The sequence below is a fragment of the Protopterus annectens genome, chromosome 2.part0 (assembly GCF_019279795.1).
Source record: "Protopterus annectens isolate FY-2018-M chromosome 2.part0, PAN1.0, whole genome shotgun sequence".
NCBI classification, from domain to species: Eukaryota; Metazoa; Chordata; order Ceratodontiformes; family Protopteridae; genus Protopterus; species Protopterus annectens.
The window spans coordinates 744,814,015-744,840,643 of record NC_056728.1 but is presented as its reverse complement, the minus strand read 5'-3'; the positions used below and the strand labels follow the sequence as shown (position 1 = coordinate 744,840,643).

The 26,629-nt window shown below is 44.1% G+C and overlaps 1 protein-coding gene across 4 annotated transcripts in view; it reads right to left on the bottom strand.

Moving 5' to 3' along the window:
• Positions 1-26,629, bottom strand: part of HSDL2 (hydroxysteroid dehydrogenase like 2) — a 608,443-nt gene that overhangs the window by 250,526 nt on the left and 331,288 nt on the right. For 3 of the 4 annotated variants that reach the window (XM_044061065.1, XM_044061066.1, XM_044061063.1), the window contains one exon: positions 22,639-22,779. In XM_044061065.1, the coding sequence (XP_043917000.1) occupies positions 22,639-22,779 (141 nt within the window). The remainder of the gene's footprint in view (positions 1-22,638; positions 22,780-26,629) is intronic. The other variant, XM_044061064.1, reaches the window with a different exon arrangement.

Genomic DNA, 26,629 nt, shown 5'->3' with positions numbered 1-26,629 from the left:
ACACCTGTCACTGTTCAGAATATAGCATAACTAACCCGTTGAGAAAGAAGTACACAAGTATTTGGCACTGCTCTCTTGAGGAGCAGTGCCCATCCAATTGCAGCAGATATAAGGAAAGGAAGCACAACCAACAAAGCAAGGGAATTTTGAAAATGTCATTCCTCACCATTTTTTTTTCATTACTTAGGCTACTCACAATCTAGGCTCCAAAATGCTACAGAAATGTTAAATAGAATGAAGCATACATAATTATAACAAATGTGAATTTATGCCCATCTACAAATAAACAAAGAATTGCAGAGGGACAGTTAATTCATGATAAAATCATTTTAGCTGTAATGCTTGTTTGACTTGCTGTTCTCCAACTGACTACTGCTGATCTGTCTGTGTTTGATGTTATTCATTTAAGATATGGGTTGCTCCTATTTTTTTTTCATCTTTTTCTTATATTGCATTTTAAGTTTTTTTTTTTTTGTTCTTTTTGGAGTTTTAAGATGTCTTGGCTAGGGTCAGTTAGAAAACAATTCTCTCTCTCAAACTCATGTTATTGCTTTTCATCGCACTCTACTATGAAATATAAATTCTATGTTTTTCTCATTACATTTTTTTCACTCATGCTTTGTAGTGTAACGTTATACTTTGTGATTTGAAATATCTGCAATTGATTTTGAAGATTGTGATTGTGGAGCTTCTCTCTCCAGGCCTCCGCTGAAAATGGGCACTTTCTAGCACAGTTTGACATTTGGACTTTCCTGGTAAATAAATGTCAAACAAATTTTGCAGACAATGAATACCATCCAGCTAACTAGTGTGAGGAGCTAAGAAACAGCATTCCTCATTTAACTACAAATATTTAGTGGCATCTGTATTTAACTTTAGTGCTTGTTTGTCTTGCTGTTCTCTGCCTGACTAGTACTAATCTCGGTCTGTATTTGACTTTTCCCAACCATGTGCCCTGCTGATGCTGTACGTTTAAAACCTGGAAGCTTTTGAGTTGCCTGACCCTACTGCAAATCTGATTTTGGACACTCCTCCCATTCCCATCTCATCAGCTCATTCTACTAAGCACGGCAAGATCAGCTGGGAAGGCCCTGCACCTTAGTCTCTTAAACTTGAATTATCTTCTGTTTTCTCCCTTCCCATTTACTAGAAAAAAAATTGCACTTTATTTGGCTGCTTTTACCGTATTTGTGTTTCTTTCTACTTTAATTAGCTTTGTGCTACATGTTCTTAAAGTGTCCAGCTGAATTTAATTTGCTGCATTTACTGCTGCTTGTTAGTAGCCTGATTAGAACGGTTATTCTAAGCCTCTTAGTTTTGATTTAAGCACTTGGTCTTCAAACTAGTCACCTTACATAAGGAAAGTTGGTGATCTACACTCTTGTGGCAGGAGAGGTAGCCTGCACCATTTTGAGCTGAGAATTGCTGGTTGAAAGTTATTATGTCTGTTACTCTAATAGCACCTTAGTTCTGGTTTATGTGGTTGCGCTCCAGGCCAGTTATTTTAAATTAAGAAGGTTTGTGGTCTACAGTCTTGTAGGAGGAGAGGAAAGCCTCTGCCCTTCTGTGCTGGGAATTTCTGGTAAAGGCTTACTTTACTGTGCCTGTTATTCCAAGTTTATTTGTTCGGATTTAAGCACTTGGGCTCCAAACCAATTATTTCACATTAGGAAGGCTTGTGGTCTTTGTCTAGACAGAATTTTTTTTTTTTTTTTACTACTAAAGCATCTACTTTGTGCATGGCTGAGTATTGCTCATCAAGTTCCTTGTCTTATTGACCTACTCAATATTTAAATGTCCTTCACTTCCCCCTAGTACATCAGTAGCCATGGACATGCACTTCCTGACTCTCCTTTGTGGTCAGTATGTTTGACATGGGTATTTTGAGGCATTGTAGCAACTACATCATGTACACTGACAATACATTTATTCTTAACACAGATAAAGTGTATTTACACCTCTCGCATACTTTAACGTTAAAGGCAAAACTTTCCCATACAACCAAAACTAATCCTATAGGAAGATTTTAGTGACACTTGCACCATGCCTACTGCACAGGGTAAAGACCCTACATGTAAAACTACTTATGCTGAGGCACTTAAAGGCAACCTTCCTAAAACACTAAGACCTCTTACACAGTACAAAGAAATGGCCCTCAGCCATCGTGCACTCTATTAAAACACCACCCACAGCTACACATAGTAACACTATATCCAATGCCTCTACTGCTTAGCCCTTAAGGCAAAGCAGCAAACAGCCAAACTTCCTGGTCACTGGTGAGTCTATTGTGAGGCAAACAGATGTCCTCCTCACCAGATTCAGTAAGGAGAGAGTCACAGTTAGCTGCTTTTCCAGGGCTAGGATCTGTCAATTCACATAGGCACTTGTGTGTGTTGATGACCATGAGACATACAGTACAGTTGTGTACACTTACCATAAATGTAGATGTTAGAGTATATTCACTGTTGCAGTCATTACATTTGGATAACCTGCTGGCAGGTTGCCCTCAGTCGGCCTGATTAACAAAGTCTTGGGTCCTGCGTCGGTTACTGTCCCTTCTTCCATGACATCAGGTCGTCAGGGGTATAAAACATGCAGCCGTCATTACCTCAGCTTTTCTTAACCCAGATGTCAGGTGCCCCCCTGAATGGGGAGCAAAATAAAATTTAAAACACAAAAATATACCTCCAACCAAAAGCAAATGGACTAAAAAGGCTTTTAAGCATAGTAACAGAAAGAAGAGGTATAGTCAGAGAAAAACAGGGGGCTGGAGGGAGGGTAACCAGGACTGCAACAGTGAATACACTCTAACATCTACATTTATGGTAAGTGTACACAACTGTACTATGTTCTTCGTGTTTCACTGTTGCAGTCATTACATTTGGGTAGATTCCCAAAGCTATGTTTGGGAGGATGGATTTACAGCATTAGGACCAGCTATAAGGTCCTGCAAGACAGCAGTGGCAAAGCCAGCTCTGGATTTAGAGAAAATTGGTAAATGATAATGCTTGGTGAAAGTAAGAACTGAACTCCATGTAGCAGCTTCTAGAATATCCCTGGTAGGAACACCTCTGAGAAAGGCTGCAGAAGTAGATGCAGCCCTGGTGGAAAGAGATCTGATCCCCTGGGGATAGGTTTTCCATGGTGCTTATAGCAGAAATTAATGCAATAGCTTATACATTTAGAAATGGTTTGTTTTGAAATAGCATGAATGCTATCAGCAATTCAGAATTTCTTCAAGGTTTAGTCCTATCCAAGTAGAATCTAAGTTGTCTGTGCACATCCAATGAATGCAGATTCCATTCCCCTTTGTTCTGTGGACTGGGAAAGAAAGTTGGCAAATGAATGGACTGATTAAGAGCCACACTAGATACCACCTTGGACATGAAGGATGGATTGGTCCTGAGTGACACCCTGTCCGCATGAAAGTTGATGAAAGGCTCCACTGCCATAAGGGCCTGTAACTCAGATATCCTGCTAGCTGAAGTGATTGCCAGAAGGAAGACTGTTTTCCAAGAAATAAATTTTAAGTCTGCAGTAGCAGATGGCTCGAAAGGAGGTATAGTGAGTTTCTCCAATACAAAGTTAAGGTCCCAGGCAGGGGTTGGAGCTCTCCTGGGTGGTCTCAAGTTTTTGGCCCCTCTGAGATACTGCTTGAGCAGAGGATGAGACAAGAGGTAAGGTTCTGTGTTACAATGAGCTGAAATGGCTGAGGCGTGGATTTTAATGGAGGAAAAAGACAGGCCCTTGTGAAGCATCTCAGTTAAGTATTGTAAAATCTGAGGTAAACTGGGTGCTGCTGTGCTCATTCCTTCAGATTGATTCCAAGCACAGAATCTTTTCCATTTGTCAGCATAAGATTTTCTAGTACTAGGTTTTCTCGCCTCCAAGATGACATCCATCACAGATTTGCTGAGGGATGCTACGGGAGAATTTAAGTCATTAGCCAGGCTGCAAGGTTCAATGTTGGAAGCGGATGGTGGAATCTGGTTCTCCTGCTGAGATAGTAAGGAAGGTGTCTGAGGCAGGTGCCATGGAGATATTTGTGACACTGCGCAGGAGCGGGTACCAGTGTTGGCGTGGCTAGTCTGGAGCAATCAAAATTATTCTTGGTTTGTCCTGACTTAACAGAACTTTGCAGAGTAGAGGCAGAGGGGGAAAGGCATAGACTGATTCCAGCTGAAGGACAGAGCATCCACTTTCCAGGCTGTTTTGTGGGGAGTCCTTGTGCAAAATTTGTCCAACTGATAGTTCCGGGGGGAGGCAAATAGATCTATGTCTGGGCTCCACCATTTGCTTGTCAACATGTTGAAAATCCATGGTTCCAGTCTCCACTCGTGTGGGTCCATGAGATTTCTGCTTAGTCCGTCTGCCAGTGTATTTAATTTTCCTGGCAGGAATTAAGCTTGCAGGTGCACTTGGTAGCTCAAGGCAGTGTTCCACAATGCCATGGCTAGTTTGCAGAGGGGGTAGGAATGTGTACCCCTCCTGCTTGTTTATGTACCACATAAACGTAGTGTTGTCCATCTTTACTATTAGTTGTCCTGGAAGAATGTAGTCCTTGAAGGCTGTCAGAGCATTCTGTACAGCTAACATTTCTTTTTGATTGATATGTAGGTGCATTTGATTTGGGTTCCATTTTCCCTGAATGCACTTCCCTGCCAGGTGAACCCCCCCATGCATAGTCCGATGCATCTGTAGTTAGGGTTTGGGTTGCAGGGGGCAGCTTGAATGGCAGTCCCTTGTTTTGGTGGCAGGCCTCTGCCCACCATAGGAACTCCAGGCGTAGGCAAGGTATGATGGGAATCATTGTTTCCAGGCTGTGACAACGTTGACTCCATAGACTTTTTAAGTACCACTGAAGTTTCCCCATATGCAGTCTTGCATATGGAATTAGAAGAATGCAGGAGGCCATGAACCCAAAGGCTTGCAGTATTTGTCTTGCAGATAACAGGGTTTTTGTGGCCACTTGTTTGAAGTTACCAAATGAATTTGCTTTTCTGGAGTGAGGAAAGCCATTCGGGCAGTTGTATTCAAGCTTGCACCCAGGAATGTAAATCTGTTGAGAGGGTACCAGTTGTGATTTCTTTTCGTTTATGGTGTACCCTAGACAGGTTAGAACCCTTTTTACAAACGCCAGATGATTTAGAAGTATGGCCTGGTTTTCTGCCTGAATTAGACAATCATCCAGGTATGGCTATATTTGAATATTTATTTGCCTGCAAAATGCAAGTACTGGAGCCAGGCACATTGTGAATACCCTGGGCGCAGTAGACAAGCCAAAAGGCAGTGCAGAGAACTGATAATGCAAGTAGCCTGCTTTGAAGCGTAGGTATCTTCTGCAAGATTCCTCGATTGGGACATGCAGGTAAGCTTTTAAATCTAGAGTTGCCAGCCAGGCATCTTTGCCTAGCATAGGAAGTAACTGGTGAGTCAGCATCTTGAATTTTGGAATGTCCAGAAAGGTGTTTAGAGTAGACAGGTCCAGAATTGGACGCCATGATTTGTCTTTTCTGCGTATCAGGAAAAGCCCGAAATGGAAACCTTGTCCCTTTTCCTCTTCTAGTACCGGCTGAATAGCCCCCATGTTTAGGAGGGAAAGTACTTGTTTCTGAGCCTCTGCCCACTGATTTGGGGGCAGGTCTGGCCACCCGTTTGGTGTTGGCAACGTGTGGAAATAAAATCTGTATCCCTGGGACACTATATTTAAAACCCATTTGTCCTGGGTTACGAGTTCCCAATTTTTTGCATGAAAAGCAATTTTTCCCCCCAAAGGGGAGGCTAAAAGGTAAGTGTTTGGTAATTTTAAAGGAAAGTAATTGAGACTGTTTACCATAGGGGGGGATGTCTTGTTATTTCCAGATTTGGAAGTGGAGCGCCCCCCCCCCATTGTTTAGTTCTGAGAGTCCCCTGGGACTGAAACCTGGTGCTTTTGGTGTGCCTGGATTTGGCTGGAGAGGACCAATTCTTAGTAGGCCAGTGCCTACTAAATCTTGGAAGGTTGCACTTGTAAGAAATCTTTTACAGTTTGCATAGATTTAGCTTTATCTTCCATCTTTTTTTAAAACTTCTTCAGCCTTATTGCCAAACAGATGGTCCTGATTTAAAGGAGTATCCAATAATTTTGCTTTAACATGATCAGGCAGAGATTGCTCCTTAAGCCAAGCATGCCTTCTAAGCACAGACCCAGTAAAGTACAGTTTTGTACCTACCATAAATGTAGATGTTCGAGTGCTCATACAGCTGCAGTCATAACAGATGGGTTATCCTGCCGTCAGGCGGGTCCTCGGTCGGCCGAATTCCAAAGTCTAGGTCCAGCGTCGGTTGTCGTCGCTTCTTCCCTGACATCAGTGCGACAGGGGTATAAAAGAGGCAGCCGACGCCATTTTCTTCAGTTTTTCTTGCCCCAGATGTCAGATGCCCCCAGAAGGAAGGCAAACATAATGTTATGCAAAGATGCAATGTTGATAAATCAAAAACAGTAGTTGCAAGCAAATACACCATAAAAGAATACCCCAAAAAGGTTATATGAAAAGGTGCTTGTCATAAGGCCTGTCCTAAGAGGGGATGGAGGGAGGGAAACCTGGACTGCAGCTGTATGAGCACTCTAACATCTACATTTATGGTAGGTACAAAACTGTACTATGTTCATCGTGCATATAGCTGCAGTCATAACAGATGGGTAGAATCCCAAAGCTAAGTAAGGGTGGTAGGCACTAAGTGGAACTAGGAGGGGCTAGGATGCCCTGCAGGACTGCTGTGGCAAAGCCCACTCTAGATTTTGAGTATAGTGGGAAGTGATAGTGCTTGGAGAAAGTGTGCACTGAACTCCAGGTGGCGGCTTCCAAAATGTCCTTGGTAGGGACCCCCATGAGGAAGGCTGCAGAGGTAGCTGTGGCTCTGGTGGAGTGGGATCTGATGCATGCAGGCACAGTTTTTCCATGAAATGAGTAACAAAAGCGTATGCAGTGGGCTATCGATTTTGAAATTCTCTGTTTGGAAATAGCCTTTCCTTGAGCACCTGCAGCATAGGACACAGAGTTGCTCAGATTTCCTGAATGGCTTTGTCCTGTCCAAATAGTAACGAAGTTGTCTGTGAATGTCCAAGGAATGCAGTAGTCTTTCCCCTTTGTTTTGTGGATTAGGGTAAAAGGTAGGTAAGTGGATAGTCTGATTCAAAGCTACACTGGTTACTACCTTTGGCATAAAGGTAGGGTTGGTTCGTAAGGAAACTCTGTCCTGATGGAAAATGATGAATGATTGCACAGCCATGAGGGCCTGTAGCTCCGAAACCCTGCGTGCTGAGGTGATAGCCAGAAGAAAGGCTGTTTTCCATGACAAGTATTGTAGCTCTGTTGAAGCTGGCTCGAAGGGAGGAAGGGTCAGCTTTTCCAATACGAAGTTGAGGTCCCAAGCAGGGACTGGTGGTTTCCTTGGGGGATTTATATTCTTTGCCCCTCTGAGGAACTGCCTTAAGAGAGGATGAGAGAATAAAGGAGGATCTGTGTTGTATTGTGCAGAAATGGCTGAAGCGTGGATCTTGATGGAGGAGAAGGAAAGTCCATTGTTTAACATCTCAGCTAGGTGCTGTAAAATTTGAGGTATATTTATTACCCAAGGATTCTGTCCCTTTTCTTGATTCCAGGCACAAAATCGTTTCCATTTGGCGGAGTAGGCTTTTCTAGTAGAAGGTCTTCTGGCCTCCAAGATGACATCCTGCACCTCCTTGGAGAGGAGAGTCTGTTGGGAAATCAAGGAATTCTCCATGCAGCTAGATTTAGGGTTTTGAGATGGCTGTGAAGGGTTTTGTAGTTGTGCTGGGACAACAGAAGAGGGACTAGAGGTAGGATCCATGGTGGGGAATGTGTCAGGCTCTTCAGGAGCGGATATCAGTGTTGTCTTGGCCAGTCTGGAGCAATGAGAATCATTTTCGGCCTCTCTGCTCTGGCTTTTAATAGAACTTTGGGCAGCAGAGGAAGAGGCGGGAAGGCATAGACTGTCAATGTTGCCCAATTGATGGAAAGTGCGTCCACTTTCCAGGCCTGTGGATGATAGGTCCTTGAACAAAATTTTTTTCAACTTGCAATTTCTGTGGGTAGCAAAGAGATCTATGTCTGGCTGTCCCCATGCCAGAGTTATCTTTGTGAAAACTTGAGGATGTAACTTCCATTCGTGTGGATCTGTCATATTTCTACTTAGGTTGTCTGCCAGTGTGTTTTCCTTCCCTGGCAGGAATTGTGCCTGTAGTTGAATTTGTAATTCCAGTGCTGTGTTCCATAGGGTCATGGCTTGCCTGCACAGGGGGTATGAATGAGTTCCCCCCTGTTTGTTTATGTACTACATCACTGTGGTGTTGTCTGTCCTTATCAATAGCTGGCCTGGATGCAGTAGGTCTTTGAAGGTCATAATAGCATTTTGCACGGCTAGCATTTCCTTTTGGTTGATGTGAAGGTGCTTCTCTTTTCGGGTCCATTTTCCCTGAATGCACTGATCTGTCATGTGTGCTCCCCAGGCGTAGTCTGAGGAGTCTGTTGTGATGATTTGAGTTGCTTGAGGTATACAGACAGGAAGACCTGTGTTTCTTTGGCAAGCTTGAGCCCATCACAAAAATTCCTTTTGAAGGCATGGAATGAGTGGTATAATTGCTTCCAAGCTGTGGCTGTGTTGAGACCATAAGTTTTTTAGGTACCATTGAAGTTTCCTCATATGCAGCTTTGCACATGGGATTAGTAGGATGCAAGATGCCATGAATCCCAGAGCCTGCAGGACTTTCCTTGCAGTTAGCCTGGTGAAAGTTGCCATTTTTCTGAAGTATTGAGACAGTTGCCCTTGTCTGGCGTGAGGTAGGTCCATCTGGGTGGTTGTATTCAAGCTGGCACCCAGGAAGATTATTTGTTGAGAGGGTATTAGTTTTGATTTCTTTTTGTTGACTGTGTATCCCAGGAAGTTCAACAGTTTTATTGCAAACGCCAGGTGCTGCAGTAGTATGTCCTTGCTGTCCACTTGGATCAGGCAGTCGTCCAGATATGGGTAGATTTGTATCCCTTGTAGTCTGCAGAAGGTGATTACTGATGCCAGGCATTTCGTAAACACTCTGGGCGCAGTAGATAAGCCAAAGGGCAATGCAGAGAGAATTGGTAATGGGTTGAACCTGCAAGAAATCTGAGGTATCTTCTGCAATCTTGTCTGATAGGGACATGCAGGTATGCCTCCTTGAGGTCCAATGTTACCAGCCAAGACTCCTTGCCCAGCATGGGAAGAAGCTGCTGAAATGTGAGCATCTTGAATTTTGGCACCTGAAGATATGTGTTTAGGATGGATAGGTCTAAGATAGGTCTCCAATCTTTGTCTTTCCTTGGTACCAGGAATAGTCTGGAATAAAACCCTTGACCTTGTTCTTTTGCAGGTACCTCTTGAATTGCTTTCATGTCCATGAGAGCTGAAATTTGTTTTTGTGCCTCTGCCCTTTGATTTTGTGGCAGGTTTGGCATGCCTCTCATTTTTGGAAGGGTGTGAAAGTGGAATCTGTAGCCTCTGTCTATAATGTCCAGAATCCATTTGTCTTTTGTAACAATATGCCATTTTTTTTGAGAATAATATCAGTTTTCCGCCCAAAGGTGCTGCCATTAAAGCTTTGCTTGGCAGGTGTAGGGGGAAGTCATTGTGTCTGTTTTCTAAAATACTGATCTATCTTCTCCACCTCTTGGGGTTGGTGCTTGCCACTTTCTGGCTCTGAAAGATCCTTGAGGTTGCCCTCTACCCCTTGGGCGTCTGTATCTGCCCCTTTGGGGTCTGTCCGTGGCTGGAAAGGACCACTTTTTTGAAGGCCAGTTTCTGCTGAAACGTGGAGGTTGTACCTGCAGGAAATCTTTCACTGTTTGCATTGATTTCGCTTTTTCCTCCATTTTCTTTAGTACCTCCTCAGCTTTAACACCAAACAATACATCTTTTTGAAGAGGTGCATCTAATAATTTAGCTTTGACATGATCTGGTAAGGTTTGCTCTTTGAGCCAAGCATGCCTACGTATAACAGACCCCGTAACAGCAGCTCTACATGAGGCTTCTAAAGCATCAAAACCACACTGCAAGGTATGTTTACCCACTTGCTCTGCACCATGCAACAAATCCTGCAACTCTTTTAAATCTGGTTGTTCTGGTTGTGTCATCTTGCTTTTCAGCTGAGATATCAAAAACTGTTGATACTTTAACATATGGAACCGACAGTTTAATGCCCTCATGGTTAAAGTGGCCGAGGTGTACACCTTTTCCCCCCACCTTTCTAAAGCTCTGGAATCTCTCTGAAGGTAATGGGTTTTTAGCAGTAGAGGCCTTAATTCCCTTGGGACCTTGTGAAATAGTTTCTGGGTCAGCAGTATGGCTTTTGTATAGGAACTGGTGAGAATCAGGAACCCGGTAATACTTGTCTGGTTTAACAGGAGCTGGAGGCAAAGAATCTGGATTAAGGCTGGCTTCTGTGTATACATCATCCAATATATCTAAAACAGGAGGGATAGCCAGAGGCCTATGCTGGGGGAGCAGAAGAAATTCCCTGAGCCTTTTCTTGGAATCCGAGTAATCTTGGCCTTCCCAGTGAAAGTGTTCCCTCAATGTATGCAGGGTTTCCCCAAAAGAGAAGTCCTCAGGGGGGGAGACCGAAGGAATGGACTCCTCTGCATCAGAGTCTTCGAATGGAGAATAGGCGTAATCCTGGTCCTCAGACAGTTCTGAGGTAATAGAAGCTTGATCTGAGGAAGGGTAGTCTTCCTCTAATCTGGGCCTTTTGTCAGAGGGGGGTTGAGAACCCCTGATAAGAGTAATCAAATCCTCAGCCATTTTAAGCATCTGCTTTTTAGGCATGGTGCCTTGACAGGGGGTCTGAGGAATCTGTTTTTTGGTTTTCATGGCTGCTTTAGATTTAGTGAAAGCTTTAATAGAGAAGGAGGAAGGCCTGAAGACCCCTTGAGAAATGGCAGGCCTGTCTAAATTCTGAGTTTCCCCGCCAGGAGTGGCGTCGGTATCTGTAGTAGGAATAGGGGCCGAGGAGCCTGCGACCTCGGGTACTGAAGACACCGGTAATGTAGTGTCATCGATACTCAGGGGCTGCGTAGGTGCCTCGCTGAGTACCGGAGAACCAGTAGTCGGCCTTAGCGTGGTTTCAGTAGATGGTGCGGACCTCGTATGTCGGTCCTTATCTTTGCGTTTTTTGCTCAAAACTGGAGTCGGAGTATCCAACGACATAATATAATTAATTTTTTTGCCAAAAAAGTGAAGGGCGAACTCCGCCTGACGCTTAATAGTGCGCTTGTTGAATCTAGCACAAAAACGGCAGGCCGAGACGTCATGGTCTGGGCCTAAGCAAAGTATACAGAAAGAGCGGAAATCCTTATGCGGTATTTGCTTCCCACATGAAATGCAATTATTAACTTTGTCTAACATCGGTCTGAGGCAAGAAAAGTTTCCCCAACGGGGTACTTAGCTTTCAAGAAGACTTCGGCTGAAATACTTTCGTAAATCTCAGGAGCTGGGCACTTGCGAACTGCTTCTGCTTCGGGCACTGCGCGGCAAGAAAGACTGAAGAAAATGGCGCCGGCTGCCTTTTATACCCCTGTCGCACTGACGTCCGGGAAGAAGCGACAACAGACGCCGGACCTAGACTTTGGAATTCGGCCGACCGAGGACCCGCCTGACGGCAGGATAACCCATCTGTTATGACTGCAGCTGTATGCACGATGAACATCAGCAGCCCTGCAAGAGGCTTCTAAAGAATCAAAACCACATTGCAAAGTATGTTTTCCAACTTGTTCAGCAGAATGCACTAAATCTTGTAAATCTTTTTCCACACAGTCAGAAATCAACATCATTTTCTGTTTAAGCAGTCCAATAATATGCTGTTGATATTTTAACATATGAAATTGGCAGTTTAAAGCCCTGATAGCCAATGTTGCAGAAGTATAAACCTTTTTACCCCATCTATCCAGCGCCCTGCACAGTCTCTATCAGAAGGGGTAGGATTTTTAGCAGTAGAAGCCTTAATGCCCTTAGGCCCTTGAGAAATGGTTTCAGGATCTCCAACAGGATTTTTTTAAAAGGAACTTGTGGGACTCAGGAACCCTGTAGTATCTGTCAGGTTTACAAGGAGCAGGAGGCAAGGAATCAGGGGCCATACTGGATTCTGAAAACACATCAACAATGTCTCGTACAGGAGGTATAGCCAAAGGCCTATGCTGAGGTAAAAGAAGGAAATCCATAAGCCTCTTTTTTGAATCGGAGAATTCCTGACTTTCCCAGTGGAAATGCTCCCTTAAGGTATGTAAAGTTTCACCAAAAGAGAAATCTTAGGGGGGAAGCAAAGGGAATTGAATCATCGGCATCAGAATCCTAATAAGTAGGTATGGACACATCCAGGTCATTAGAAGAGTCAGAAGAAACAGAGTCCTGATCAGAAGATTCACAGTCAAGCTCAGGCCTAGGCCTCTTAGAAGGGGGGGGGGGGGTGACTACCCCTGATTAGAGTAATTAGATCTTCAGCCATTTTGATCATTTGCTTTTTAGGCATTGGGGCCTGAACATGTGGCCTGGGCGTCATTTTTTCGACATAGATCGAGATTCAGGCCTTAGTATTGAAGGTGGAGATGGTTTGATATGCAAGTCTGTAGGCCTGAATACACCCTCAGAAGCCGGTGCCTGCACAGTGGCTCCAGACCCATCCAAGGTAGAGACATCCGCGGGTTCCATAATTGAAGTATCTCACGGCATACCGGACTCCGAATGGGTCTCAGTAGAGGCCTGCAAATCAGAAGTAGCAGGTATCAGGGACTGCAAAAGCGCCTCACTGAGTACTGGCGAACTGGCGACTGGCTTAGAAGCATAGTCAGCAGTTTTAGACCTAAACGGCCTGTCTCTGTCTTTATCTTTGCGTTTTTTCGAAATTCCGGTAGTCTGCTGGCTAAAAGACGTCATTTCTGGATAATTAAACCGAGAACCGAAATATTTAGAGGCAAAAATGTACAGACGACAGATAGTGCGTTGATTAAATAAAGCACAAAACCGACAGCAAGGTACGTCATGGTCAGGGCCTAGGCAAGGAATACAGTACAGATGAAAATCTTTGAGGTATTTGCTTTCCACAAACAATGCAATTATTAACTTTTACTGACATCGGTAAGGAGCAAGGAAAAAAGTTTCCCCAACGGGATACTTAGCTTTAAGTTGAAGACTTCGGTTCTGAAACTCGAAAACAAAACTTTCAGAAGTCGGCCGACCGGCACTTGCGAACTGCTTCTGCTTCGGGCACCGCACGGCAAGAAAGACTGAGGTAATGACGTCGGCTGCATGTTTTATACCCCTGACGACCTGATGTCATGGAAGAAGGGACAGCAACCGACACAGGACCCAAGACTTTGTTAATCAGGCCAACTGAGGGCAACCTGCAAGCAGATTACCCAAATGTAATGACTGCAACAGTGAAACACAAAGAACATCTCCCTTCACTACATGAAGTGAAATACAAATCAAGCTCACTGATTATGTGTCTCAGGCAGGTATGAACTGAGCTTCTTCATGGATGACGCCACATTACCAACAGAAAATGAATGATTTTAACAACTGGTAGAGCTTCTGGTGTCAATCCAAGGGGGTACAATATTTAACAACCTGGGAGGACATGGTTGATAGACCACATTGCTTTGCCAGGGATGGTCTGCACTTATTCGCTCTAGGCCTTTGGATATTGGCAAAGACCTTTGCCACCCTCACAGTGCCTTTTTAGTCAATGCTAAGCTGATAAACCTAATGGCTTAACTGAAGCTGTGAAGGAATATCAGAAGGTGGTGCTGCTCATTGCTAGAAGTCTTAACAACAAACTCCACTCCCTGCAAGCCTTCCTCTCCCTGGAGAGTGTAGACATCTGTAGTAACAGAGACAAGGTTTAAAGTCATAGACTCTCCAGACTCTGGAATAGACTGCCCATATATGTCAAGCAGAGTGCCTCTTTGACCCTCTTCAAAAGGAACCCTGACGATTTGATGGGAGAAAGGAAATTCACCCCGGGGATCATGTCAGTCGCCCTGCTAGACAGGGGTCCAGGGAAGTAAATAGTGTGGGAAGAAATAGCCAGGGAATTGTTATGGCTAGGCTTGTATAGGTCCCTATGGCAGATAGCCTAGTACCAACCTATGAACCTATAGACAGTATCCCAGCAATGCACTGCTATAAAGCCTTCATCATCTTTAGACCAGGTACCGTACAGGAGGGAACTAAAGGTGGAGGAGTCTCAATCTATACTATAACCAACCCTACATCCTGACTAGTTAAAAAGTGTACGACCCACTGGAACTCATACATGTATGACTCACCATAAACACAGTCTCGTACCATAGCCTTACAAACTATAAGCCACCTGCCATGTCCTAGGAAACCCATACCTTTCTCAATGAACTAGAGTCCTTCACAGTTCATCCCAATACAATATCCATGGGGATCTCAACTACCCCTCTGAACTGGGAATCCTGCACGACTTCTAATGCAGAAGTCCAGTGATTCCTAAACCTCATTAATACCAGTATCCTGGAACAGCTGGCCCACTCTCCAACCAGGGGTACAAACATCCTTGACCTTGTACTCAAGAACATGGGGGAATGATGTTCCTCACCCAATATAATGTCTTTTCTTGTCAAATCTGACCATGAGGCAGTATTACTTGAAATAAAAATTACATCTGGGGATCCTGCTAAACCAAAAGCCTTTAGGAACTATTCCAAGGTTAACCTCTCTCGGATAAGAAATTCCAAGCACCCCCAACCCCAGTAAAGAGCATGGCATACACTGAGCTATTTACAAAATCTCTGTACAGCCATACTGATAGCTGCAAAGAGCAAGCTGTGTCCACTCGTATTAAGACTAAGACAAACTCAAAAGACAAGCCACCATGGTGGAATCCCAGTATAAATTGGTTATACACCAAAAGAAAAATATCTTTGCAAAGCATGGGAGGAACAAAGTCATACATACTAAAAGCTCCCTGACCAATCTAAATGGGCAGCTAAGAGGGTTAAATTAATACTTCAAAGACTAAACCTGAAGGAAAAAAAAAGCTTCTCAAGCAATACACAACAATGTGTAGAACTTATTATAAATGGCATTAACCACACTCAGCCAGAGGCCATTGTTAACCTTTTGGCCGACAGGTTCAGCTCAAATTTCTCCCCCCCACTCCCACCCAACAGTCCAATGGAAATACCATATACCACAATCCCCCCAACTTACTAGGGAACAGGTCCATCAATGCACTTTCCAAGGCCAAAAACACTGCATCACCGGGCCCCGATAACATACGGGGATGTTTAACAGCATGAAACATGACCTGTCTGGTCCACTTGAATCACTTTTCATCTGAAGCTTTCAGTCAGGTTTTGAGCCCAAGAAATGGAAGATGGCTACAGTCATTTCTCTGCACACAGGAGGTCCATCCACTGACTTGGGTAACTACAGGCCCACAAGTCTTACCAGCCTCATATGTAAGGCTATGGAAAGAATCATCATGGACATGATAAATGAGGACATAGGTAACCTGCAAATGCTGTACCCATCACAGATTGGCTTTGTTAAAGGAAGGTCATGCCTATTAAACCTGGTGGACTTTTTTGAGAGGGTCACTAAAGCACTGGATGAAGGTAAGACTGTGCACCTAGCTTACCTCGAACTGACCAAGGCTTTTGATACGATACCCCACTCAGGCATTATAGACAAGCTCACTTATTTGGGTATAAACCCTTTTATCATGTGCTGGATAACCAAATGGCTCAATGATAGAACCCAGGAGGCCAAAATAGGTGAGGCCACCTCCACCAGGAGACCAGGCACTAGCAGAATCCTCCAGGGCTTCATACTGGGCACACTCAATTTTGGCATCTATTTTTCTGAAATAGAAGCAAATCCTCAATCATCGACTCACCGGCAGACACTACCATTCTTCAAGAAGGTCTACATTTGACTAACAAATGGTGCCAAAGCCATGGTCTTAAACTCGGTGCTAAGAAATGCATAATTGTACCCATCCTGGCTAATTACCATGTTAATTATATGCCCCTAAGAGTTGACCCAGTGCTCAGGGATCTGGGCACACAGGTAAACAAGTAGCCTTACCTTTGACCACCACATGGCCAGAATGGTGAGGAAATCTTTTTATGCTGCACAACTTATAAGTAAGGGCATCTAGGTCTAAAGAAGTCATTATAACACTGTACTCCGCCGTTATCAGACCAGAGTACAATGTTCCCTTTGGTATGTACCTGACCAGGCATATGCAGCAACCAGAGCAATCTCGGACATTCCTTACAAAAACTTTACAAGGTGCAACAAACCTATCTTATGCAAAGCACCTTAAAGCTCTTTATCTCTACTCAGCCTCCTACAGATTGCTGAGGAATGATCAATGCCTGGCTTACAAGGCATCCATAAACCCCACACTAATGAATCTCTTACATATTTGTAAGTCAAACAGTGCCAGAAATACAAGGTCTAGAAATCTGAAATTTGTGTGCAACTTAAATGGAAAGTACAGTTTTGTACCTACCATAAATGTAGATGTTCGAGGATCCACATTGCTGCAGTCCTAACTATTGGGGTAGTCCGCTGTCCAGTCGGCCCGAATACCAAAGTATATGGCTGACGTCGGTCAGGGCGCATTAGACTGACGTCAGTACGTCAGGGTACTAATGCGCATGACCGACGTCATATCCTCAGTCTTTTCTTGCCCCAGATGTCAGAAGACCCTGAAAAGATAAGGCCAAAAACCAAAAACTCCCAAAATACCTGCACCAAAAAATATATATACAATATATACACAAATAGCAGAATATAACCTCACCTACACAACCACCCCTAAACACAGAGGGGAAGGAGGGAGGGTAAATTGGACTGCAGCAATGTGGATCCTCGAACATCTACATTTATGGTAGGTACAAAACTGTACTATGTTCTTCATTCCACATTGCTGCAGTCCTAACTATTGGGTAGAATCCCAAAGCAGAGGTAAGGGAGGCTGGCAAATCATAAGGAAGCAGGAACTGACAACATGCCTTGCAAAATAGCTGTGGCAAAACCAGCCCTAGACTTAGAGTAGAGAGGAAGGTGATAATGCTTAGAGAAAGTATGCACTGAACTCCAAGTAGCTGCCTCCAAAACATCCTTAGTTGCCACCCCCCTTAGAAATGCTGTGGAAGTGGCAGTAGCCCTAGTGGAATGAGGCCTAATCCCAGCTGGAATCTCCTTGCCATGATGGGAATAACAAAATGTAATGCAACACCCAATCCACCTAGAAATAGTTTGTTTTGACACAGGCTTGCCCTTTGAACTCAAAGCAAAAGAAACAAACAACTGCTGAGACTGCCTAAAATCCTTAGTCCTGCTCAAATAATAACGCAATAGCCTGTGTACATCTAAAGTGTGCAAAATCTTTTCCCCTTTATTTTGGGGATCTGCATAAAAGGTAGGCAAATGAATAGTTTGGTTTAAAGCCACACTAGAAACCACCTTAGGCATAAAGGAAGGATTAGTACGTAAAGATACCCTATCCTTATGAAAAATCAAAAGGCTCCACTGCCATAAGGGCCTGCAACTCAGAAACCCTTCTTGCAGAAGTAATGGCCAACAAAAGAGCAGTCTTCCATGACAAGTATTTCAATTCAGCAGTAGCCGAGGCTCAAAAGGTTGTAGAGTAAGTTTTTCCAACACAAAATTGAGATCCCAAGCAGGAGTAGGAGCTCTATTGGGGGTCTTATATTCTTTGCCCTCTAAGAAATTGCTTGAACAAAGGATGCGAAAACAATGGTGGGTCACAATCATAGTGAGCTGAAATTGCTGCAGCATGAATCTTAATGGAAGAGAAAGACAAACCTTTGTCCAGTAACTCAGTAAGATATTGAAGAGCCACACTCAAATTTGGCTCAGTAATCTCCAAATTGTTTGCTGCACTCCAAAACAAAAATCTCTTCCATTTTTCTGCGTACACTTTCCTTGTACTAGGTCTTCTGGCTTCCATAATCACATTTAAAACTTGTTGAGGAAGCTGAGACCTGCTGTCTTTCAAAACAGAATATGCCAGGCTGTTAGATGTAGAGAGTGAAGCTTGACATTGAGCAGATGACCGTCCCTCTGAGACAACAGGTGTGGAATCAAGGGTAAAGGCCATGGAGGCTTCCTTACCAGACTCCGCAGTAATGGGTACCAGTGCTGCCGAGGCCAATCTGGAGCTATTAAAATCATCCTTGGCTCGTCTTGTCTGACCTTTAGAAGCACCTTTGGAAGAAGAGGCAGAGGTGGAAAGGCATACACATGAAGATTTTTCCAACTGAAAGAAAGAGCATCCACTTTCCAAGCTGTGTGATGAAATCCCTTCGTGCAAAACTTTGGCAGCTGGTGGTTTAGTGGAGAAGCGAACAGATCTATGTCTGGAGTTCCCCATGACACTGTCAATTTTTGAAATACATGAAGATCCAGTTTCCACTCGTGGGGATCCATGATTTGTCTCCTTAATACATCTGCTAAGGAGTTCTGTGCTCCCGGCAGAAACCTTGCCTGAAGAGTTAGTTGCAGACTGAGCGCAGTCTCCCATAAAATCATTGCTTGTCTGCACAATGGGTAAGAATGTGTTCCCCCTTGTTTGTTGATGTACCACATGACAGTTGTGTTGTCTGTTAGAATCAACACCTGCCCTGGAAGAAGTAACTCCTTGAAAGCAATTAATGCAAACTGAACTGCTAACATCTCTTTCATGTTGATATGTAGATGCTGTAGTCTGGCAGGCCACTTGTCTTGTATCCACTTTCCATTTAGATGAGCTCCCCAAGCAATATCTGAGGCATCTGTCGTTAGAATCCGACTTGCCTCTGGCCGGGTCACAGAGAGTCCCTTGTTTAGGTGACATTCCTGAGCCCACCACAAAAATTCCTTTTGAATGCAAGGTATTATTTGAATGACAGTGTCCAAATCCTGGCAGTGCTGTGTCCACAGATTTTTGAGATACCATTGTAGCTTCCTCATATGCAGTTTGGCATTGGGAAGCACCAGAATACAAGATGCCATGAACCCTAAGGCTTGCAGGACTGTCCTTGCAGTCAGCCCGGACTGAAGAGATAGATGATGGAAGTAACTGGAAAGATTCTTTTGTTTGTCCGGGATTAAAAAGGCCATCTGGGCTGCTGTATTCAGTCTCACACCCAGAAAGCACATGTCTTGAGAGGGTACTAGACTGGACTTTATTTCGTTCACAGAATACCCTAGGCATCTTAGCACTGCTATGACATATTCCAGATGCTGTAGAAGATCTTCTTTTTCTTGAGCCAGAATCAGGCAGTCGTCCAAGTAAGGATAGATTTGGATTCCTTTCAGCCTGAAGTAAGCTATCACTGGAGCCAGAACCTTTGTGAATACTCTGGGCAGTAGATAAGCCAAAGGGCAATGCAGAGAACTGATAATGAGAATTTCCAGCTCAAACGCAGATACTTCCTGCAACTTAGTCTTATTGGCACATGAAGGTAAGCTTCCTTGAGATCTAAAGTTACCATCCAGTGATCTTTGCCCAGCAGAGGTAAAAGCTGTTGTAACGTCAACATTTTGAACTTGGGAATGTCCAGATAAGTGTTGAGGATAGATAAATCCAGAATTGGTCTCCACGTGTTCCCCTTCTTTGGTACTAGGAACAGGCGAGAATAAAATCCTAGGCCCCTTTCCGGCACAGGAACTGACTGAATGGCCCCTATTTGGAGCAACAGAGAAATTTGCTTGTGAGCCTCTGTTCTTTGAAGAGGAGGAATGTCTGGCATGCCTTTGAAAGGAGGCAAGGTATGGAAATAAAACCTGTAACCGTGGTGAATAATATCCAGAACCCATCTGTCTTGGGTAATTAAATCCCAATTTTCTTTGAAAAGAGACAGCCTTCCTCCCAAAGGTGCTGCCAGGCGAGCGTACTGGCAGCTGAAAAGGCAGGTCATTGGGTCTGCTTACGAAAGGACTGACCCCTGCCCTCACCAGAAGTCTGAGCAGGGAACTCCCGTCCTAGGCCTAAAAGAACCCTGAGCTCTGCCCCTACCACGTCTAGACCTACCCCTAGACTGGGAATCATAAGCAGGATAAGTCCATCCCTTAGTAGGCCAATTTCTACTTAACTTGGAGGCTGCACCTGCAAAAATCTTTAACAGTTTGCATAGACTTAGCCTTGTCCTCCATTTTCTTCAAAACTGCTTCCACAGGCGAACCAAACAACACATCAGACTGTAAAGGAGCATCCAAAATCCTTGTCTTAACATGCTCAGCTAAATTCTGATCTCTCAGCCAGGCGTGCCTACGAAGAACAGAACCAGTGGCAGCCACCCTGGAGGAGGCCTGCACAGCATCAAAACCACACTGCAAGGAATGTTTACCCACCTGTTCAGACACATGAACTAAATCCTGCAACTCTTTACACTCAATACCTTCAGCCAGAGCATCCACCTTAGATTTCAACTGTGAAAGAAGATAATTCTGATATTTTAACATGTGAAACTGACAATTCAACGCCCTCATGGCTAAAGTGGAAGAAGTATACACTTTCTTTCCCCATCTATCCAAAGCCCTTGCCTCTTTATCAGGAGGGACAGGATTTTTAACAACTGAGGCCTTCACACCTTTAGGCCCCTGAGAGACAGTTTCTGGGTCTGCCCTAGGACTCTTAAAAGATACTTATGAGCTTCAGGCACCCTATAATACCTATCCGGTTTAACTGGGGCAGGAGGCAAAGAATCAGGATTCAGGGAAGCCTCTGCAAACACATCTTCCACCACATTCAAAACAGGAGGTATAGCTAAAGGCCTATGCTGGGGTAAAACAAGAATTCCCTAAGCCTTTTCCTGGAATCAGAGAAATCTTGACCTTCCCATTTAAAATGCTCCCTCATGGAATGTAGAGTCTCTGAAAATGAAAAATCCTCAGGAGGAGAAGCAGAAGGAGTAGAATCATCCACATCAGAATCAGAATAAGGAGGGAACTCCTGCAAGTCTTCAGCCGAAGACTCAAGCCTCCCATCATTGCTCAAAACTCTCAAACTCAGGTTCCACCCTAGGCCTCTTATCAGGAGGGGCCATAGAACCCCTAATCATAGTAATCAAATCCTCTGCCATTTTAAGCATATGTTTCTTAGGCAAAGATCCTGAAGCACTAGGAGAAACCCCACAGAAGCTAAACTTGGCCTGCCCTCAAAGAAGCCTTGGAAACTGAAGGGAGGTTCTAATAACCTTAGGAAGAGAGGGAAGAACAGCCACCTGAGAAGCCCCTCAGCCTGGCCTACTTCCTGAGAGGATACATCCTGTAACAGTAAAGTCTCTCCCTGAGACTCCAAAGAGACACCTGGCAAAACCTCCGGCTCCACTGAGCCTTCCAAAGAACCGGCGTCCGGGACTGTCGGTTCCTCCACCCTAGGCTTTGCTGCTTTATCTTTGCGTTTTTAGCGAAGCGGCCGGAGCATCCGGCGGCATTTTATAATTACAACGCTTCCCAAACACTAACCTGGCACAGTCTAACCTTCTCTTAATAGTGCGTTTGTTAAATCTAGCACAAGAGCGGCATCCAACAACGTCGTGCTCAGGCCCTAAACAAGGTATACACAAAGTATGGTAATCCCTATGAGGTATCTGTTTCCCACAAGAAATACAGTTATTCACTTTTTCTGACATCCGGTTAAATACTGAGGCAAGAAAAAAACAAAATATTCCCCAACGGGGTACTTAGCCAACTTTGATTCGGTCTGAAACTCTGACTTCAGAAACTTTCAGAACGCCAACCTGCACTCGCAAAATTGCTTCTGCATCGGACCATGCGGCAAAAAAGACTGAGGATATGACGTCGGTCATGCGCATTAGTACCCTGACGTACTGACGTCAGTCTAATGCGCCCTGACCGACGTCAGCCATATACTTTGGTATTCGGGCCGAATGGACAGCGGACTACCCCAATAGTTAGGACTGCAGCAATGTGGAATGAAGAACATCATGCTGGAGAGACGGATTGTGTGTCCCAGAGACTGCACCTCCTATGGAACAATCTTCCCACCCATGTGAAGTTGAGTTTGTCTATTACCCAGTTTAAGTGCAACTTACACCAATGAATGGGGAATAGGAATTTTACAGCTGGCCTGGCATCCATGTCCCTTATGGACAGAGGTAGGTGATAAATGCCTGGCCCTCAATTTCCTATTTGAATACAGGACATCCGTACTCTTTCGAAGAAAAATAGGCTAGGCTTAGAAAAGCCCCCAGGTCATTATCACAGTAACAATCTATGAATCTATAAAAAAAACAAGAAACATTCTATTCCCATTCAGACAGTAATGGGAGGAAGACTAAGCACACACATGGCATCTGAAATACCATAACAAAATGCAAATAAGATCTTTTAATTCAGACAAACTAGCTCACAAATGATCCCAGCATCTTCACTGTGTGGAACTAATATCATTCTGAATAACTGTTACACTGCACATTTAAGTTAATACAGTGAAATGTAGGAGTCCTGGCTTTGAAAGAAACTTCTCTTTTTAGATGGGAACCACTCCACATGACATTGTGCTGCTTATCAATAAAGCCCCCGAAAGAGAAAAGGACTTACCAGAGAGCTCAAATTGATAAATCCCTTGCACACTTTTCACAACATCAGAATTAAGAGATGACTGGATGATTTTGAAAGTATCTGTGACAGGTCCAGAAGCACCTAACTGTGACCTCTTGTCTTCAGAGGTAGGAGGCACTGCTAAAACAAACAAATAAATACACATTTAGAAACTAGCAACTTACAACTATTCTCAAATATGCTAATTACATGAAACTGACAGACCTTCCATTTTTACACACTCTCCTGTGAATGACACTGACAAGCGAAACCAAATTCACTGGGATTACGCGTTTTGTTATTTCTTTTTATAATGTGGTCCTGAACTGGTTGATAATCAAGCTTTCACAAACATTAAATACCAAATTCTATTAGCAATGCAAATCCATAAGAATGCATTTACAAGAAAAACATTTTAAATGGCAGGTGACAGAACTGATTTTGCATACATACATAATCATCAGCCCCCTCTCTCCCATTTTCTACATAAAATCAAGGTGTCATGTTAGCCGTCAAGATCTCTCGATTTAACGCCACACTCCTGCCTTCGACACTCATGCCCGAGTGTCGCAGATCTTCTCTCACACAATCCATCCCACCTCTTTGCTGGACACCCTTGTTCCCCTTACCTTCTTCTGAGACCTTGCAGACCAACAGCTGCACCAGCTGATTGTACTCACCGCTACCTACTAAAAGCTTTTCCAAGCAACACGTATGTTAATTGTGAAGTTAATTTTAACCTAATAGCTGTGAACTCCAGGTATTAAACTCTGAACCTGGTGTTTCTCGCTTTTAGTAAGGCAAGCCAGCAGCCCAACTTAGCCTACCACTGATGGTTTCCGTGGGATTTTTTTCTCCACATTGTCTTTCTTCCATTCCTGTCAAAATGGTCTGTTTTTTTCTACTCTCTCACACCTTTAGACAACCCTCCCTACTTTGAGTACTGCCTAGCTTACTCTTTTAAGTTTCTGTTACCTTCTTTTATTTCTCCTACTACTCACTACTTACCTGTTTCTAGCTGCTTAATGCTAGTCCCCTTTATCATTACCCCGTCCCCGTTATTACGGTTGACAAATATTTCTCCCCGATTTTTATTTTTCTCTCTTCTCTACAACTCTCTTGTTGCAATTTTCTTTCTTATACTCTATCTATCCCTGGCTTTCTTTTTACTGCGAGTGACTGACAGTCTCTCGCTGCGCTGATTCTCACCCTGGGTGTAGCCATGCTATGCTCAGGCTCACTCTGCTCCCCTACCCTACCCCCATCCCAATTTCTGATGAAGTCTTTTAGTGGATATATCCATAGGATAATCCCTCTTGCTACCTTCAGCTTCATTATTTTTCTCTTCATCTACCATGTTTGGAGGCTCATGTGCCTCATGCTGGTGGGCCTTATGGACAGCAGCACTGCCTATAGCTGTATCCAGTTTATCTGGTACCCATTTTTTTAGTGAGAAAATCTCCCCTAGATCATGAAGAGCCAAACGACAGGTTCCATCTTGCCATCAAAGCATTCATTGCTAAAATGTGTATTGGATTTACCAGCAGAAAGGGAAAACATTCAGACAAAGAACACTTAAACATCCAGAGCTGAATACAAAGGGTCTGATCCTAGAATAAGACCAGTGCATGTTTTGTGGCACATCTATGGTCAAAACAGGCCTTGCGTGTGTGATGAAGATGCCAACAAGCTTTTGGGGCAACTGCTCTTATTTGGATGGGTAAACTTAATTTACTGAAAACCTGGTTTAAGGCTCCAAAGAGCACCCCAGCACTAACAGGCTGCAACTCATACCATAAATTTCGGCAACAGAACCCGGACTGAAATACAAAAGGCGGGGGCATACCCATATTCATCAAGGATACCCACACCTCCAGGTTAGTGGTACAGCACGATGCTTCAGAGATCATCCACGTGCAACTAACAATGGGCAAAACTGCAATTCAAATTGTAGCTTGCTACAGAACACCCACCATGTCCCAGGACCCCCATTCCACATTTCTGAAAACACTGGGAAACGAAGGTCCTACCAAACACCCAAACATTAACTGGGAGAACTACTCAAGTACTAACTCCCTTAGCCCAACATTTCCTAGAATTCATAAACTCAAACGCACTGGAAGAACTGGTCAACACTCCCACCAGAGGTGACAACATATTGGACCTGGTCATCGCCAACATGGGCAACCGGTGTTCCACACGGGAGGTCAACCCCTCACTGGTTAGATATGACCAAGAATAAATCACTCTGGATATCCACATTTCGCCCCCAAGCCCTGGACAAGGAAACCACCGTGAAAAATGTTTCAAAAGCAAACATCACATTACTTAAGACAGAGGTGAAAAGTTTCAAAGCCCCCATGCTAAAGGATAATGCTGTCCAAGCTGCAAAATCCTTTACTAATGCATTCTACGGGCACCTACAAGAATGCATGGATCATGCTATCCCAAGCAAACCAAGACTCACTCCTCAAAGAAAAGGAAACCAGTCTGGTGGACCCCTACCATAAACAAACTATACAACAGAAGGAGGAAACTAGTACAGAAAAAAGTAAAATCCCAAGAAGGGAAGACATCCCTGATCAGTATAAGAAACTACGATCCCTCAAAATCATCCAAGGCGAGCTTCGAAAGAAAAATTGCCAAGGACTCCAAAGATAACCACAAGGCATTCTTTAGCTATGTCAAGAATCTAAGTGGCAATGCTCAGATCTGCTCTGAGTTAGTGCAGAATGGCACAAAATACACTGAACCGACAGATATCGCCAACATCCTGGCAGACAGGTTCAGTGCAAACTTCACTACCCTCTCACCCCCAAAAGGGCCAATAACCATACCAGAAGAATGTAGAGCCCCTGAAATCAGACACACTCTGGTTAAAACAGCACTCTCATCAATGGGACCCGACGGTGTCCCAGGCTGCGTCCTACATGAGCTCAAAAACAAACTAACCCCTCACCTAAGCACACTGTTCAAACCCAGCCTCTCCACAGGCTACATACCCATAGAGTGGTGCACAGCAACTGTTATTCTGCTCCACAAAGGTGGAGCCACAACAGACCCCAGGAACTAACACCCTATAAGCCTGACTAGCTTGGTCTGCAAGGCTATGGAGCGCATCATGGAACTCATTAACAGACATTGGGAACCTCCAAACACTGGACCCTACCCCAGTTCGGCTTTGTTAAGGGCAGATCATGCCTCCTAAACCTGGTGGACTTCTTTGAGACTGTTACCAAGGCTATAGAGGAGGGGAAGGTGGTACACACAGCCTACCTAGACCTCACAAAGGCCTTCAACACCATTTCCCATTCTGGTATTATAGACAAACTCAGAAGCCTGAACATAAACCCCTATGTCACAAGATGGGTTGCCATCTGGCTCACTGACAGAACCCACATGGTGAGAGTTGCGGGAGCTATGTCCAACTCTAAACCGGTAACATGTGGCATTCCCCAGGGCTCAGTCCTAGGACCCCTCCTGTTTGGCATATACTTCTCAGAGGTACAGGCAAGCACAGGAGGACTATGGCTGACCAAGTTCGCAGACTACTGCAAACTAGGGACTATAATTGACTCTCCGGCTGACACAGACATCCTCAAAAATGGTCTCACTGAGACAGATACCTGGTGTCAAAATCATGGCCTCAAGCTAAATGCCAAAAAGTGCACAGTCATCCCCTTTGGAAAAAACAAAGTACCCACAAACTACCACAAACGTGGCAGTCCCCTAAATATGAAAGCCGTAATAAGGGATCTGGGGACCCAAGTAGACTGTAATTTCTCCTTTAATAACATTGCCAAAGTGGTTAGAAAATCCTTCTACGTGGCCCACCTAAATCACAAAAGGGTTCACATCCAGATCAAAAGAGGTCATTGTGCCCATCTACTCATCACTCACCACACCCATCAAAAGAGTAAAACGCCCCATTGGAATGTATCTTACAAGACACCTGCAACAGCTGGAAAGACCACAGAAGTACCTCACCAAG